This window comes from Camelina sativa, chromosome 12, assembly GCF_000633955.1.
Source record: "Camelina sativa cultivar DH55 chromosome 12, Cs, whole genome shotgun sequence".
In the NCBI taxonomy this organism is placed as follows: Eukaryota; Viridiplantae; Streptophyta; class Magnoliopsida; order Brassicales; family Brassicaceae; genus Camelina; species Camelina sativa.
The window spans coordinates 30207668-30220390 of record NC_025696.1 but is presented as its reverse complement, the minus strand read 5'-3'; the positions used below and the strand labels follow the sequence as shown (position 1 = coordinate 30220390).

Sequence of the window (12723 nt, the reverse complement as noted above, 5' to 3'; positions counted from 1 at the left end):
AAAAAAAAAAAAAAAAAAAAAAAAGAGAAGATCCTAGCTGGCAATTTGCATTATACTTACTTTATAAATATACATATGAAAATGTAAATGCAATCACAAATGAAAAAAAAAATAGCATTTAAGACATTCAATTCAATAATAAGATTCGTCGTAACCAAGAACGATATAATTTTAACAGAAATAAAAAAAAAGTAGCTAGATATAAAAACTATTAATAGTATTTGAACTTACGTTGAGTGTCTCCACCACGGATGTCACCGTAAAATGTGGCTCGTGCATCATACCATTTAGTGTCGATTGACCTGCCTCTGGCTGAACCACTGATCTCGGGTGCCTCAGCTGTCTCGGGTACTTCGGCTACATGACCGTAACTCATGGCCATGGGAACGACCCACATCGCCATTATTATCATCAAAAATTCTACATAGATCATTTTTTCTGAGAGATTCATGATTAATATACTATGTTTTTGATTTATGATGAGTTTTGATGGGAGCCATTTGGGTGGGTATATATATAAGTAGAGAGATGTTCATAGAATTAGTAATTGTATTGAAGTTTATGTAGTCAATCTGTATCCTAATTTTGCCATTATGTAGTCAGCCAGAAATTTAAATGCTTTTGCCATATACATTTGTATTCTGAATAAAATGGTTTGAAAAAAAAATGTTTAATGTTGACTATTGACTAAGCTTTGGGTTTGGTCCAGTACTGATCTTGTTTCAGCATATGTTATTGATGGGAACCATGTGGGTGGGTATACATAAAAGTACAGTGTAGAGAAATAGAAGTGATCATCGTAACCTTCTTCAATATCTCTCGAAATATGCATTGAGCTTTTGATCTTTCGTAGTCAATCTGCATCCTGAGAAGGTGTCGGATTTCGCACAATCTGGCCCATTTCATTATGAACCCCATAATCTGATAAACTCGAAGAAGAGTCTTATGTTTCGCTAACGTATAATCAAATAGTCAATTGTCAACATTAATTTGGGATTATCATTAGAGATCATATTGTAATTTCTGAAATAATCAATAAAACAAGTACTCTTCTACTTCGTCACTGTGTCCTATCAAATAATATTTAGCTATGGAAATCAAGATTTGTAGGAGCCATATTCGTAATCGTATGAAAGATGGCAAAAACAGAGATCTCATATCTTTCAAAAATTTTGAATGCTATTGATGAATCTTTGTTTAAGCTCATTTTACATATATAGTTATAGGAATCCATAAGTCAATAAATAAAAAAACAAAAGGTTTAGGAAATTGGTAACAAAGAAAACGTAAAAAAAAAAACAAGATTTTGATTAGAAATAGAAAATCATCGAATATTCGAATTCGTAAACCAATAACAGTGAATTATTTTTAAAAATTACAAGTAACCTACCAATACCCTCCAGCTTCTTAACAGATTGCAAGCGTTAGCGAAGACTCAAATTCTTCTCTTAAAAGTTAATCTTTCCATCAAAGCTCTGTCCATTACATCCCCAATTTGGCGGTGTCACGTCAATAAAATCTTTTGTAACACCATCACTTGTCGTGACCCTAAACGATAAACATTGTCCGGTCAACACAACACCACTGCTCCAAATCTGTCCCCAGTTCTTCTTCATTGGTATCCACTCGGTCTTCGTTCCCTTAATCTTCATGGCCCTAACATCTCCAGCTCCTCCCACATTGTACGGTAAGATCATTAGGAAATGAGGGTTTCCTTTGATTTCAAACTTGACGCCTCCGATTTTTGCACAAGGAACACGTCTAAATTTAACTGGGACAACCCCAGCTTTGTACTTGGCGATTTTTAGGAACATTGGTTGCGAGAGATCAAAGTGTTTTTGTGGCGGGTTGCACCAACATTCTTTCGGTTTGGAGTAATCTGGTGGACAGAAGTTTGTAGCTGTGATCTTGATAGAGCCAGGCAAACACCATTGTGGAGCATTCGTGCACTTTATCTCGTAACAAGCCCCACACGTTGACCCATTGTTGAATAGTGCCGTGCTTAGTGCCGCTGTTTCTAGACCATATCCTTGTTTGTGTAGATTACCATATCCACAAGCTCCCTCTATCAAAAAAAAAATTTAAAAAAAAAAAACATGCATGCATGCATTAGTTTAAAGACAAAATTAATATGCGTGTACTTTAACGTTTGCATGTTCTAAGATGGGGTTTTCAATAATTTACTTATATTGGATTTTTCATTTTCATTTAACAAAAGGTTAACAAGCTTTATTTTCAAAATTCTTACCGCAAACATATATAGGTGCACACAAAACTTGGCCAATCAACCATATTATTCTTACCTAGTGGTCAAAGATTGAGTCCCATTTTACTACGTCTTATTTAACATTGTACATGTCTCGAGATTATTGAATTATCAGAATATGTTTAGCTTACGTTGAGTTTCTCCACCATTGATGTCACCGTAAAATGTGGCACGGCCATCAACCCAACCAGACTCGTGTGGGTGCGGATGTGGGTGTGGGTGTGGGTGTGGGTGTGGGTGTGGGTGTGGGTGTGGCTCATGACCGTATGTGGGCACAATCCATATCACCATTACCAGCATCAAAACGTCTGCATATATAAATAAGTTTAGGAGTTTCATGATTTTATCTCTGTTTTATTATATTTTCTAAATATTTATTGATGATTATTATTGATGAGAATGGAGGTATTTATATAGCAAGGTAGAGAAAATTTTGGGCTTCTCGATCGATGTTTACGGGATTCAATTAAAATTCTACGATGTTGCTTATACGAAGGAGATATAAGTTTGTGGATTCTAGACATGATTGGATTGGATTCTCCGAAATCTCATTAAAGCTTTACCGACGTCAGGTATATATCGTGCAACGTTGATGATCCAGTACTAATTTATTTTTAAAATTTTAAAGTTTTTTCTTTTATATATAGTACGATTTTTTAAATCCAAATACAACGTCTTGTACGTACGAATCATTCTGAATTTAGTTTAACTTTGTTCGAATTTTGTTTTTATTTAGAAAATTTAGGTTTTAATGGGACATATATAAACATTATTGTTTTCCTTAGTTTTAAACTTGACAGACTCTCATCACCCCTCCCCAAAAATATTTCATTTTACGTGGTGTAGAAATTTTTATTACTACAATGTTGATATTAATTCAGTGATAAAAACTTGCAAAAAAACAAAAAAAAAAAGTCTTCATCGTTATATAGCCAAACATTTACTCTAATCGATATCATCCGACAGATAATAACTGATATATAGTAGGAGAAAGAAGAAGGCCAATGGACCATTGTTTTTATTAAGGAGAGAATGAGTTTAAGCTAAGAAGCTGAACAAAATCCAACAGAGACATGCATTATGCCATTTTGGCATTATCCATCCACCACATATATTCAACGAAAATAATAATCCATATGATTTTCTTAAATAATACATGCATAGTTTTTATATATCAGTAATGCACATATATAATTGAAGAAAACCAATAATAACCAATTGAGCTTATAGAACTCAGCCTAGTTGAACTCGATTCGGACATATAAGGTTCGATCAACTCGGCTTCCAAAAGTTTCAAAACTAATATCCGGTGTCATGAAATTTGGCTACCTATATCACCAAAATTAATTATTTGATTATTTATATCATCAAAATACACTTATCGTTTTGATTAAATTTTATAAAAATAACTCTACAATTAAGTGTGTTTGAGCTCTAGCAATTTCAGGATGATTTTTAGGAAAGTGATTGTCAGAACCATTCAAAGGAGAACAAAACACGAGAAAATATCATTTGATGATTTATAAGGTCGGTAAAACAAGTTTTTAAAGCATTTCAAACATGGCAAACCGTCTGTTTGATAAGGGATGAACCTACGAACCGAGAGAAAACATGGAATCCACAAAAAAAAGGTGATGGTCAGGAGATTACAAATAAATAAAGAAAATATATGATTGAATTTGACAATATTTAGAGAAAAGCTCAAGAAAAGAAGAAATATTTGTTCCCGAGTAATAAGAGAAATGAGCATATCCAAGATAGACACTCTCTAAGTATATAAAACATAGGTATTGAGTTGGAAAAAAAAGTAGACAGACTATTACATCAATATTGTAAAATAACTCTTTGACAAAAAAAAAATTATTGTAAAATAACTGTTTTTCATTTATTGTACTACTATTCGGATTAAAATCCGATTAGAGTTATGGGGACAAGAGGTTTGATCAGCCGGCTCGTCCGTCGTGCATAGACATTAGAGAGACTATGTGGAAAAAAAACGTGGGAGGACATTATCGTCATTTCATTAATCATTCCAACAAATTTTCCGTTTTACCCTTATGCGTTTTAACTGAAACTCTCTTCTTCTATAAACTGTTTTTTCTTCTTCTTCTTCTTCTTCTTCTTCTTCTTCGTCTCTCGTCCTCCTCTCTCAAGAGAAAACATTCAACTTCTTCTCTACGAATCTTCGGAGGTAAACGTCGATCTCTCCTTTACAATTCTTCAGTTTTACGTTAGAGATTTGTTTTCTATTTTTATTTTTCTCCCGAAAATTACAACAGCTGAATCTGATCTGATCTCTCTTTTAAAAAATCGTTGAATCAACGCATCACTCGTTTTTCTGATTTTTTCTGTTGAGGATTCTCGAAATGTATATAGATCCTGTTTGAATCGTGATCATTTGATGGTTTCTACGTATCGATTGTGTTTAGATCCGTGTGATTTGAGTAATTTTTGGATCAGATCGGATCATGACTAGTCACTTGTTTTTTTGCACATTAAGTGTTCGACGTTTTGCTTACTACTATAGAATCCAGATCTGATCCGATTTTTTTTTTACTTTTGTACATTAAGATCTGTTGTAGTTGTTCCTAGATGTGATCTTAATTTCTGGTTTTTGGTTTTTGCAGAGTTGATCAAAAATGGTGAAGATCTGTTGTATTGGAGCTGGATATGTTGGTGGACCAACAATGGCAGTGATTGCACTGAAATGTCCTGATATCGAAGTAGCTGTTGTTGATATCTCTGTTCCTAGGATCAACGCTTGGAACAGTGATCAGCTTCCCATTTACGAGCCAGGTCTTGAAGATATCGTTAAGCAATGCAGAGGGAAGAACCTTTTCTTCAGTACTGATGTGGAGAAACATGTTAGAGAAGCTGATATTGTCTTTGTCTCTGTCAACACACCCACTAAGACGACTGGTCTTGGAGCTGGCAAAGCTGCAGATCTCACTTATTGGGAGAGTGCTGCTCGTATGATCGCTGATGTCTCGGTTTCCGACAAGATTGTGGTTGAGAAATCGACTGTGCCTGTCAAGACAGCTGAAGCTATTGAGAAGATTCTGATGCATAACAGTAAAGGAATCAAATTCCAGATTCTTTCCAACCCTGAGTTTCTTGCTGAAGGAACTGCAATCGCTGATCTTTTTAACCCTGACCGTGTCTTGATCGGAGGCCGAGAAACGCCTGAAGGATTCAAAGCTGTTCAGACGCTTAAGGAGGTTTATGCCAATTGGGTTCCTGAAGACCAAATCATCACAACAAATCTCTGGTCTGCGGAGCTCTCTAAGCTAGCTGCAAACGCTTTCTTGGCTCAGAGGATTTCATCAGTCAATGCCATGTCTGCTCTCTGTGAATCCACCGGTGCTGATGTCACTCAAGTGTCTTACGCTGTTGGTACTGATTCAAGAATCGGTTCCAAATTCTTGAACGCTAGTGTTGGATTCGGTGGTTCTTGTTTCCAGAAGGACATTCTGAATCTCGTCTACATCTGTCAGTGCAATGGTCTTCCAGAAGTTGCGGAATACTGGAAACAAGTGATCAAGATCAATGATTACCAAAAGAACAGGTTCGTGAACAGAGTCGTCTCCTCTATGTTCAACACTGTCTCCAACAAGAAGGTTGCCATCCTCGGATTCGCATTCAAGAAAGACACAGGTGACACAAGGGAAACACCTGCCATTGATGTGTGTAAAGGTCTGTTAGGAGACAAAGCGCAAATCAGTATCTATGATCCTCAAGTCACAGAGGAACAGATTCAGAGAGACCTTTCGATGAAGAAGTTCGATTGGGACCATCCCCTTCACTTGCAGCCAATGAGTCCAACCACAGTGAAACAAGTGAGTGTGACTTGGGACGCATATGAAGCAACAAAAGACGCACATGCGGTCTGCGTTCTGACAGAGTGGGATGAGTTTAAGGCGTTAGATTACCAGAAGATTTACGACAATATGCAGAAACCTGCTTTCATCTTCGATGGAAGAAACGTTCTGAATGTTGACAAGTTAAGAGAGATTGGTTTCATCGTTTACTCCATTGGTAAGCCACTTGACGCATGGCTCAAGGACATGCCTGCCTTTGTCTAATAACAAGACAAAAACCTGATCTTGTGTCTTCCTTCAATGTTTGTGCTTTTTTCGCTTCATTTTCATATATACTTTTAGTCTCAAGGCTCCATTGTTGAAGTCCTGAGGAGTTCATTTTACATTTTACAGTGTGTTTTTTATGTAAGCTCTCTTAATTGTGTTGTCAAAAGACTTTTGTATTCGATGCGGTTGCAACATTTTTGTTGTTTTCTTAGAAAAGCAATAAAATAAATTTTACTAGTTTTTAATTCAAAATCAAATATATTAAGCTTATTTGTCAAAGCCTAGGATTCAAATCCCAATTATTGCAGATTTGTGTATTATAATCTCTTTAGATCGGATCTGAAAACACTGAAACAACATTTCTCTACCTAAGTAAGATAACCAGAGACTTGAGTTACAAGTACCAATTTTCAAAACCATTTAAAAGTCATGGCTCCGAGACAATATTAAACTTTTTGCTGTTATAATGTTTTTTTCTTGTGGTAAATTCACAATTGTGATTTGTGCATAAGATCTAGTGACTGGTGAGAAGAATTGTAGTGAAAGTGTGTAATGGGTGAAACGTGGGACAGAACATGCGAGTCCGTGCAGGTCGCAGAGTAGTTGCTTTGCACGTAATTTTTGTAAGTTGTAACTCCTCAGTGTCATAATGATATATATATATATATATATTCCTTTGATTTTATAGCAGTATAATTCAAACTATGTTTTAATATTTACATTTTCAAATTTTGTACTCATTCCTTTTCAAAATATAAGATGTATTAAAAATTAATTAATGATAAAAAAATAGAAACTGCATATAAGTATTCATAACATATTAAAATCATCTATAAATTATATGAAAACTTGAAAACATCTTATAATAGGCAACAAAATTTTTTTTCTAGAACATCTTATATTATAAAACGGATGAAGTATAACATAATATATTTTCATCACAAAATTTTAAGGTCTCACAGAACAAAATATAACATTTTCATGGTGCATGCATGTTAAAATAATTGTATTTAATTAATTTCCAATAATTTCTTTAATGTATTTATTACGTTTCAATATATATATATATATATATGTATATTAAAAAAATTATATATTGTGAATGTTTCAAAATTGTGATTATTATTTAAATAATTTCATTTTATTTTTTAAAAATATATTCTTAGAATTTCTTTATATGACATATTTTTAACTAAAGCATCATATATTTTGAAAGAATCAGAATGTTTATTGGAGTGCGAGTCTGTGACATCTATGTAAAACGAGATTATTGAAAATACAAATGTGATATCTAAATTACCATCAAGAAAAAAAATAATTCCAAAAATACTATAATTTTTTTAATTAAAATATCATCCATTTAAGGCCCATGACCCTTCTAAAAACTAAATTCTTAACTTTATTTTTTTGAAAAAGTTGGACCCTTATTATGTCAATTGTTTTTTTTAAAATGATTATGGCTCATGGCCCACGCCACTCTTGTATATCACTTATTAGATTCATAGAAATTTAATAATACATTGATGTTTAAGGAACTCTTTGTGTTTCTAAGAAATTGATTTTGTAGATTAAAATACTAAAATGACTTATTTTTTTTTATATATTTTTCTTCACATGGCATGTTATCTAATGGTTTATATTTTCTTTTTCACCAAAAAATAATTATAAATTAATATATAAATAAAAATCTAACTAAGCATATAATGGTACTTAAAGATCAGCATTATAATCATACATGGAAAATATTTACTCTTTAATTGAGATAGAAAATTTTAATATATAATATAAATGAATGTCAATGATATAAGATATAATATTTTATATAAAATAAAGAATTTCTCAATAAAAAATAAAACTGATAGAAACTGCATTTTAGCATAAAATTTGCAAATCTAGGTTTGATACAAAGTTTATATAATTGGAAATCTTGTGGAAAAATTGGTAACACCCCAAAATACAGCTTTTTATCAACAAAAATTCATTTATAGAAGGTAATATTATTTTCCACTCTCACATATTTTTTGGCTTTTCAATCATATCAAATCTTTTTTTATTTTAATTTTTCTTACACACTAAGCAAAAATTTAAAGCATAACTTATAGAGATAAAGAATATATCAATACAAATTGAAAAAAAAAATTACCCAAAAAGAAAAACAAAGAAGGTAGATATATTGATGTAATTAACATTGACAAAAGAATAAAATATAAGTTCCTCTCATTCTCGCTAGCTCTCTGCGTTTCAAAATGGAGAAAGAAGCATTAGTTCCCAAACTCACCTCTGTATCACGGACGCCACTAAAAGAGTATGTTCAGTTGATCCTCGGAATATTTGTCTTCTTGGTCATTCTCTCTTTCACCATTGCCGGGATGGCCTATTGCCTTAGCGCAGCGCATGAAGAAGATAAAGAAAGAGAAAATTATGTCCCAAATATTACAGTACCTTCTATGGATTTCACGGTTCTTAATATAACCGAGACTAGTCTTAGTTTAAAATGGAATTTATTGATAAGGATCCCTAGAGATCTTCCTGGTTGGTATATGTGTCTCAGGGGAGATTTTAAGTTTTTCATACTATACAAAGGTGTGACCATCGCTACTTCATCCATAGAGAGGTTAATTACGTTCACTTTTTTTCATCATATACTCCTATATGTTAGAAAATTTTATAACCTGATTTAGCTTGGTTGTTCACATGTTTTTTTGTTTAATTCATCTTCATGGTCGATCAGTTACAATCTTATACCATGGTGGGCTCAGCTGATTAGTGTTTCATCGATTGCTTCCGAGGAAGGTATGGACAGTGTGATTATGAAAGATATTATGGAGGGTATTAAGGAGAAGGGTGAAATACGGTTCGGATCGCGGTTGCTTCTTCCGGATTGCAGATATGGGACGAGCGCAAAGATGAACTATGCGTGTGATGAAGCCATGTTACGTTTCGAGTCTGGCTCTCTCAGGAATGCAACTTTGTTTGGAAACCTCCCTATCTGCCGCTACCTTCGCTAAAGTATACTTTTCGTGATCAATATTTAGCATTTCCAATATATTTTACACCTTATTTCCTCAATCATTATATGAATCTTTCCCCATCATTTTTTACTATATATATGCCAAGTACTGTATTTTCTAACTAATTAAACCTTATAAATTTGTTGATGTACCCAAGAGTGGACAAGACCAATGTTTCATTTTAATATTGGACGGCCCTCGTCATACGGACACCGTCAAATAGGAGGTACACAACGCCTCATATTGTGTAGTACATTATCTAGTTTAAGGCTGTGTAGTACAATCTGAATGCCCCTAATCAAAAGCTCTATTCTTTGGATCTCTTACCTTTGGATTGGTGACGAAATAAACCCGGACAGGCCTCCTTAATTTGGCCTTACAACTTACATTTGGATCGTTTACCGGTATAAAACCGACTTGCCTCCTTAATTTGGCCTTACTACCAAAAACTACTCAAACCAAAGTAAAAACTACTCAAATTTGTTTCGTATGTCAACTTGATGAGTATGTAATTCTGTCTAAAGCTCGGTCAAGAGAATCATCAAACCAAGAGTGTTGTCCACACGGTAAGATAGGCTCATAGGAAATTCTCTATTATATTTTTCTCTGTGTCTCTGTCTAATAGAGAATCTTCCAGCGTGAGAGATTCGTAATCTTGGTGTCAGTGGTTTGAAATCACCTAACGTTGAAAATGTAACATAAACGCAGAGAATGTGAATGAGTGAATGTATCAATCATGTGTCATGAATGAGATGAGAGATTCCATTTTTCATGGCCTAAATCAATGTTTCTTCTCCCACTTCTAAAAAGGTTGTCTTTTGTGACAACTAATCATATTCTAAATTCTCTTTTTTATGGGAAATTTTTTTGTATTTCTTTATTTATTTATCTCCAGATTTGATGATCTGTAAGAATCTCTCTTTTATTGGGATTGCAATTTCGAAAGTCCAAAACTTTAGCCAACTCTGTTTTTTTTTTCTTTTCTTTCATTAATCAAATATCAAACTTCACATCTCCTCCTTCTCTCTGTTTCGCCATGGACACTCTCATTGCTCAGTTACAGAGACAATTTCGTGATTACACCATTTCTCTTTATCAGCAGGTAAATTTTAGCATCTTCCCTTGAGAGATTTAGGATAAAAGTGATTACTTTGCTACTGAAGCAAACTTGGAAGTTTTAAAGGTGTCTCCTTTACAGTTTTTTTTAGGGTTCTTACTGAAGCTTCTAAATTGGAAATTGGAGATTTTAGGAATTGTGTTTAGTGTTTGTGTGAAATGGGTTATGGTCTCCTTCTTTAAAGTTGTCTCCTTTCTAGAGATGGCTCTCTACAGTTTCCACGGTTCTTACTGAAGCTTGTATATGGCAATTGGGGATTTTGGGAAATGGGTTAGTGTTTATTTTCTCAAAATTTTCTCCTTTTTGGAGATGGCTCTCTGCTGTTTTTAGGGTTCTTGTTGAAGCTTGTATTTGGAATTGAGGATTTAAGAATTGAGTTTAGTGTTTATGAAATGAGTTTAGTGTCTCTTTTTCAAAGTTGTCTCTCTGCTGGTTTTAGGATTCTTATTGAAGCTTATGTATTGGGAATTGAGGCTTTTAAGAATTGGGTTTAGTGTTTGTTAAAATGGGTTTCTGAGATTCTTTATCTTTTGATATGTGAAGGGGTTTCTGGATGATCAATTCACTGAATTGAAAAAGCTGCAAGATGAATGTAGTCCTGATTTTGTGGCTGAGGTTGTTACTCTTTTCTTTGAAGACTGTGAGAAGCTTATCAGTAATATGGCTAGAGCTTTGTAAGTGTTTTCCTTACCATTCTTCCATTAGTTTTATCATCAAGACATCACCAGCTGATTGTTCATATGTATATTCAGAGATCAGACAGGAAATGTTGATTTTAAGCTGGTGGGTTCTAGTGTTCACCAACTCAAAGGTAGTAGCTCAAGGTATGTTTCGTTGATGGCTACTATCTCAGTCTTATTGTCTAAATCTTGGATCTAGTCTCAGTGAAGAGCTCCTTTCTTGTTTTTATGAAGTGTTGGCGCCAAGAAAGTCAAAGGTCTTTGTGTTACCCTCAAGGAGTGCTGCGACTCTCACAACTTCGAAGGGTCAGCTTTCTTTTTTTCCGGATCTTGTATGGGAGAATCTCATATTTCTTCTAATGTTACATATGATTGCTGAGACTAATTGGTCTAGGTGTTACAGGTGTGTGAGATGTTTGCAGCAGGTGGATATCGAGTACAAGACATTAAGGGCAAAACTTCAAGATCTGTTCAATGTGAGTGAAAAGCTTATGTGAATTGTTGTCAGTTTCTTGCTTTCGGATTTCACGAATTATTCTTGCATTGTTTTTTGTTGCAGCTTGAGCAACAGATTGTCCAAGCTGGTGGTAGAATCCCTCAGGTGGATATATAAAAACTAGACTGGTCAAGAACAGAACACTACTAATACGTGGATTTGTTGGTGATGATCCGTTTGCATTCTTCAGGCACTACTAATACGTGGATTTGTTGTTTTGAAAAAGCCTCTTTAGAATGTGTGGTAAAGAGAGATGATTGTTGTTCATAGATCAGTACTATGTAACTTTTTAATATCATCTATTTTGACTCTTGAATCTTGATGGTGATCTTATTCTGAATAGCATGAATTTGCATTTTGTAAGACCATATGAACAAACCAAGAATGATGCTAGAAACAGGATCATCATAAAGTATCACAACTGTCCCCAGAGAAACCTGAAACCGTCACAATTGTGGTAAGGGAACAAACCAAGAGGAAAGCTAAAACCTAAGTGGAACCGTTCAGCTAATGTTAACATTTCAACGACACAAAAGTTATCTTCTTTGGTTGACTCAAGTCATAACCAATAGGTCAGACCATCTTTCAGTGGCAATGGAGGAGAGAACATTGAACTTCTTTTTCGAAGCTGGAATTCACGCTTGCGTTAATTTCTTCCCGTGTGACTGACATTTTCGATAGCTTGTGCTTCTTCCTTTCTTTACTGCCCTCTGAAGATGAGTCTTCTCCATTCTTCAGTGAGAGTTTCTTCTTTCTCTTAATCATCTTTAAAATTTTCATTATCCTTGGCCACCTCCATCTATAAAGCTTTTATGAGCAGACCACATGCCGCTTCCAAATGTGGCCATAGAATCAGGTTGTTCTAAGAAAACATTGTAACCTCTGGCTTTCATATCCCCAAGAACAGTGTAGAATTTTTGGTCTTTGAAGGGCTTTGAGATTATTAACATCACACTGTCCCCAGTGAACAGCCTTGCCTTGCAAAGCATGTTCACGAACATTTGAGTAACTATTTCACCTGAAAATAAAATAATATTAACGGAGAAAAAAAAAAAAAAAAAAAAAAAA

General features: G+C 34.3%; 6 protein-coding genes across 9 annotated transcripts in view; 3 read left to right on the top strand and 3 right to left on the bottom strand.

The window, feature by feature from the left end:
* LOC104734016 (expansin-A22-like) overlaps positions 1-451 on the bottom strand; it is a 2312-nt gene extending 1861 nt beyond the window's left edge. Inside the window, exon 1 of the mRNA XM_019233888.1 lies at positions 232-451. Within this exon, the coding sequence (XP_019089433.1) occupies positions 232-451 (220 nt within the window). The remainder of the gene's footprint in view (positions 1-231) is intronic.
* Positions 1237-2625, bottom strand: LOC104732921 (expansin-A24-like). The gene is made up of 2 exons (XM_010452525.1): positions 2398-2625; positions 1237-2065 (listed from the first exon to the last, which is right to left on the bottom strand). The coding sequence occupies exons 1-2, from the start codon at positions 2603-2605 to the stop codon at positions 1449-1451; spliced, it is 825 nt and encodes a 274-aa protein (XP_010450827.1). The 5' UTR covers positions 2606-2625; the 3' UTR covers positions 1237-1448.
* LOC104732920 (UDP-glucose 6-dehydrogenase 4) lies at positions 4381-6588 on the top strand. Its single transcript, XM_010452524.1, has 2 exons — positions 4381-4457; positions 4894-6588. The coding sequence occupies exon 2, from the start codon at positions 4906-4908 to the stop codon at positions 6346-6348; it is 1443 nt and encodes a 480-aa protein (XP_010450826.1). The 5' UTR covers positions 4381-4457; positions 4894-4905; the 3' UTR covers positions 6349-6588.
* LOC104732919 lies at positions 8519-9513 on the top strand. The gene is made up of 2 exons (XM_010452523.2): positions 8519-8965; positions 9083-9513. Exons 1-2 carry the CDS (start codon positions 8598-8600, stop codon positions 9357-9359), a joined length of 645 nt encoding a protein of 214 aa, XP_010450825.1. The 5' UTR covers positions 8519-8597; the 3' UTR covers positions 9360-9513.
* LOC104732918 (histidine-containing phosphotransfer protein 3-like) lies at positions 10103-12023 on the top strand. Its single transcript, XM_010452522.2, has 6 exons — positions 10103-10464; positions 11023-11153; positions 11232-11303; positions 11394-11465; positions 11563-11635; positions 11719-12023. Exons 1-6 carry the CDS (start codon positions 10399-10401, stop codon positions 11770-11772), a joined length of 468 nt encoding a protein of 155 aa, XP_010450824.1. The 5' UTR covers positions 10103-10398; the 3' UTR covers positions 11773-12023.
* Positions 12041-12723, bottom strand: part of LOC104732917 — a 3822-nt gene continuing 3139 nt past the window's right edge. For 2 of the 4 annotated variants that reach the window (XM_010452519.2, XM_010452521.1), the window contains one exon: positions 12041-12673. In XM_010452519.2, the coding sequence (XP_010450821.1) occupies positions 12435-12673 (239 nt within the window). In that variant the 3' untranslated portion in view covers positions 12041-12434. The remainder of the gene's footprint in view (positions 12674-12723) is intronic. The other 2 variants (XM_010452520.1, XR_759005.2) reach the window with 2 other exon arrangements.

What these genes read in the sequence shown, in the direction of transcription:
- LOC104732921 (XM_010452525.1), bottom strand. Translation starts at nt 2,605, where the DNA reads ATGAAACTCCTAAACTTATTTATATATGCAGACGTTTTGATGCTGGTA. An exon ending in CAATGGTGGAGAAACTCAAC is followed by an intron (nt 2,066 to 2,397) that starts GTAAGCTAAACA and finishes TTTTTTTGATAG; the next exon opens with AGGGAGCTTGTGGATATGGT.
- LOC104732920 (XM_010452524.1), top strand. Translation starts at nt 4,906, where the DNA reads ATGGTGAAGATCTGTTGTATTGGAGCTGGATATGTTGGTGGACCAACA.
- LOC104732919 (XM_010452523.2), top strand. Translation starts at nt 8,598, where the DNA reads ATGGAGAAAGAAGCATTAGTTCCCAAACTCACCTCTGTATCACGGACG. An exon ending in GCTACTTCATCCATAGAGAG is followed by an intron (nt 8,966 to 9,082) that starts GTTAATTACGTT and finishes ATGGTCGATCAG; the next exon opens with TTACAATCTTATACCATGGT.
- LOC104732918 (XM_010452522.2), top strand. Translation starts at nt 10,399, where the DNA reads ATGGACACTCTCATTGCTCAGTTACAGAGACAATTTCGTGATTACACC. An exon ending in CTCAAAGGTAGTAGCTCAAG is followed by an intron (nt 11,304 to 11,393) that starts GTATGTTTCGTT and finishes GTTTTTATGAAG; the next exon opens with TGTTGGCGCCAAGAAAGTCA. An exon ending in AACTTCAAGATCTGTTCAAT is followed by an intron (nt 11,636 to 11,718) that starts GTGAGTGAAAAG and finishes TTTTTGTTGCAG; the next exon opens with CTTGAGCAACAGATTGTCCA.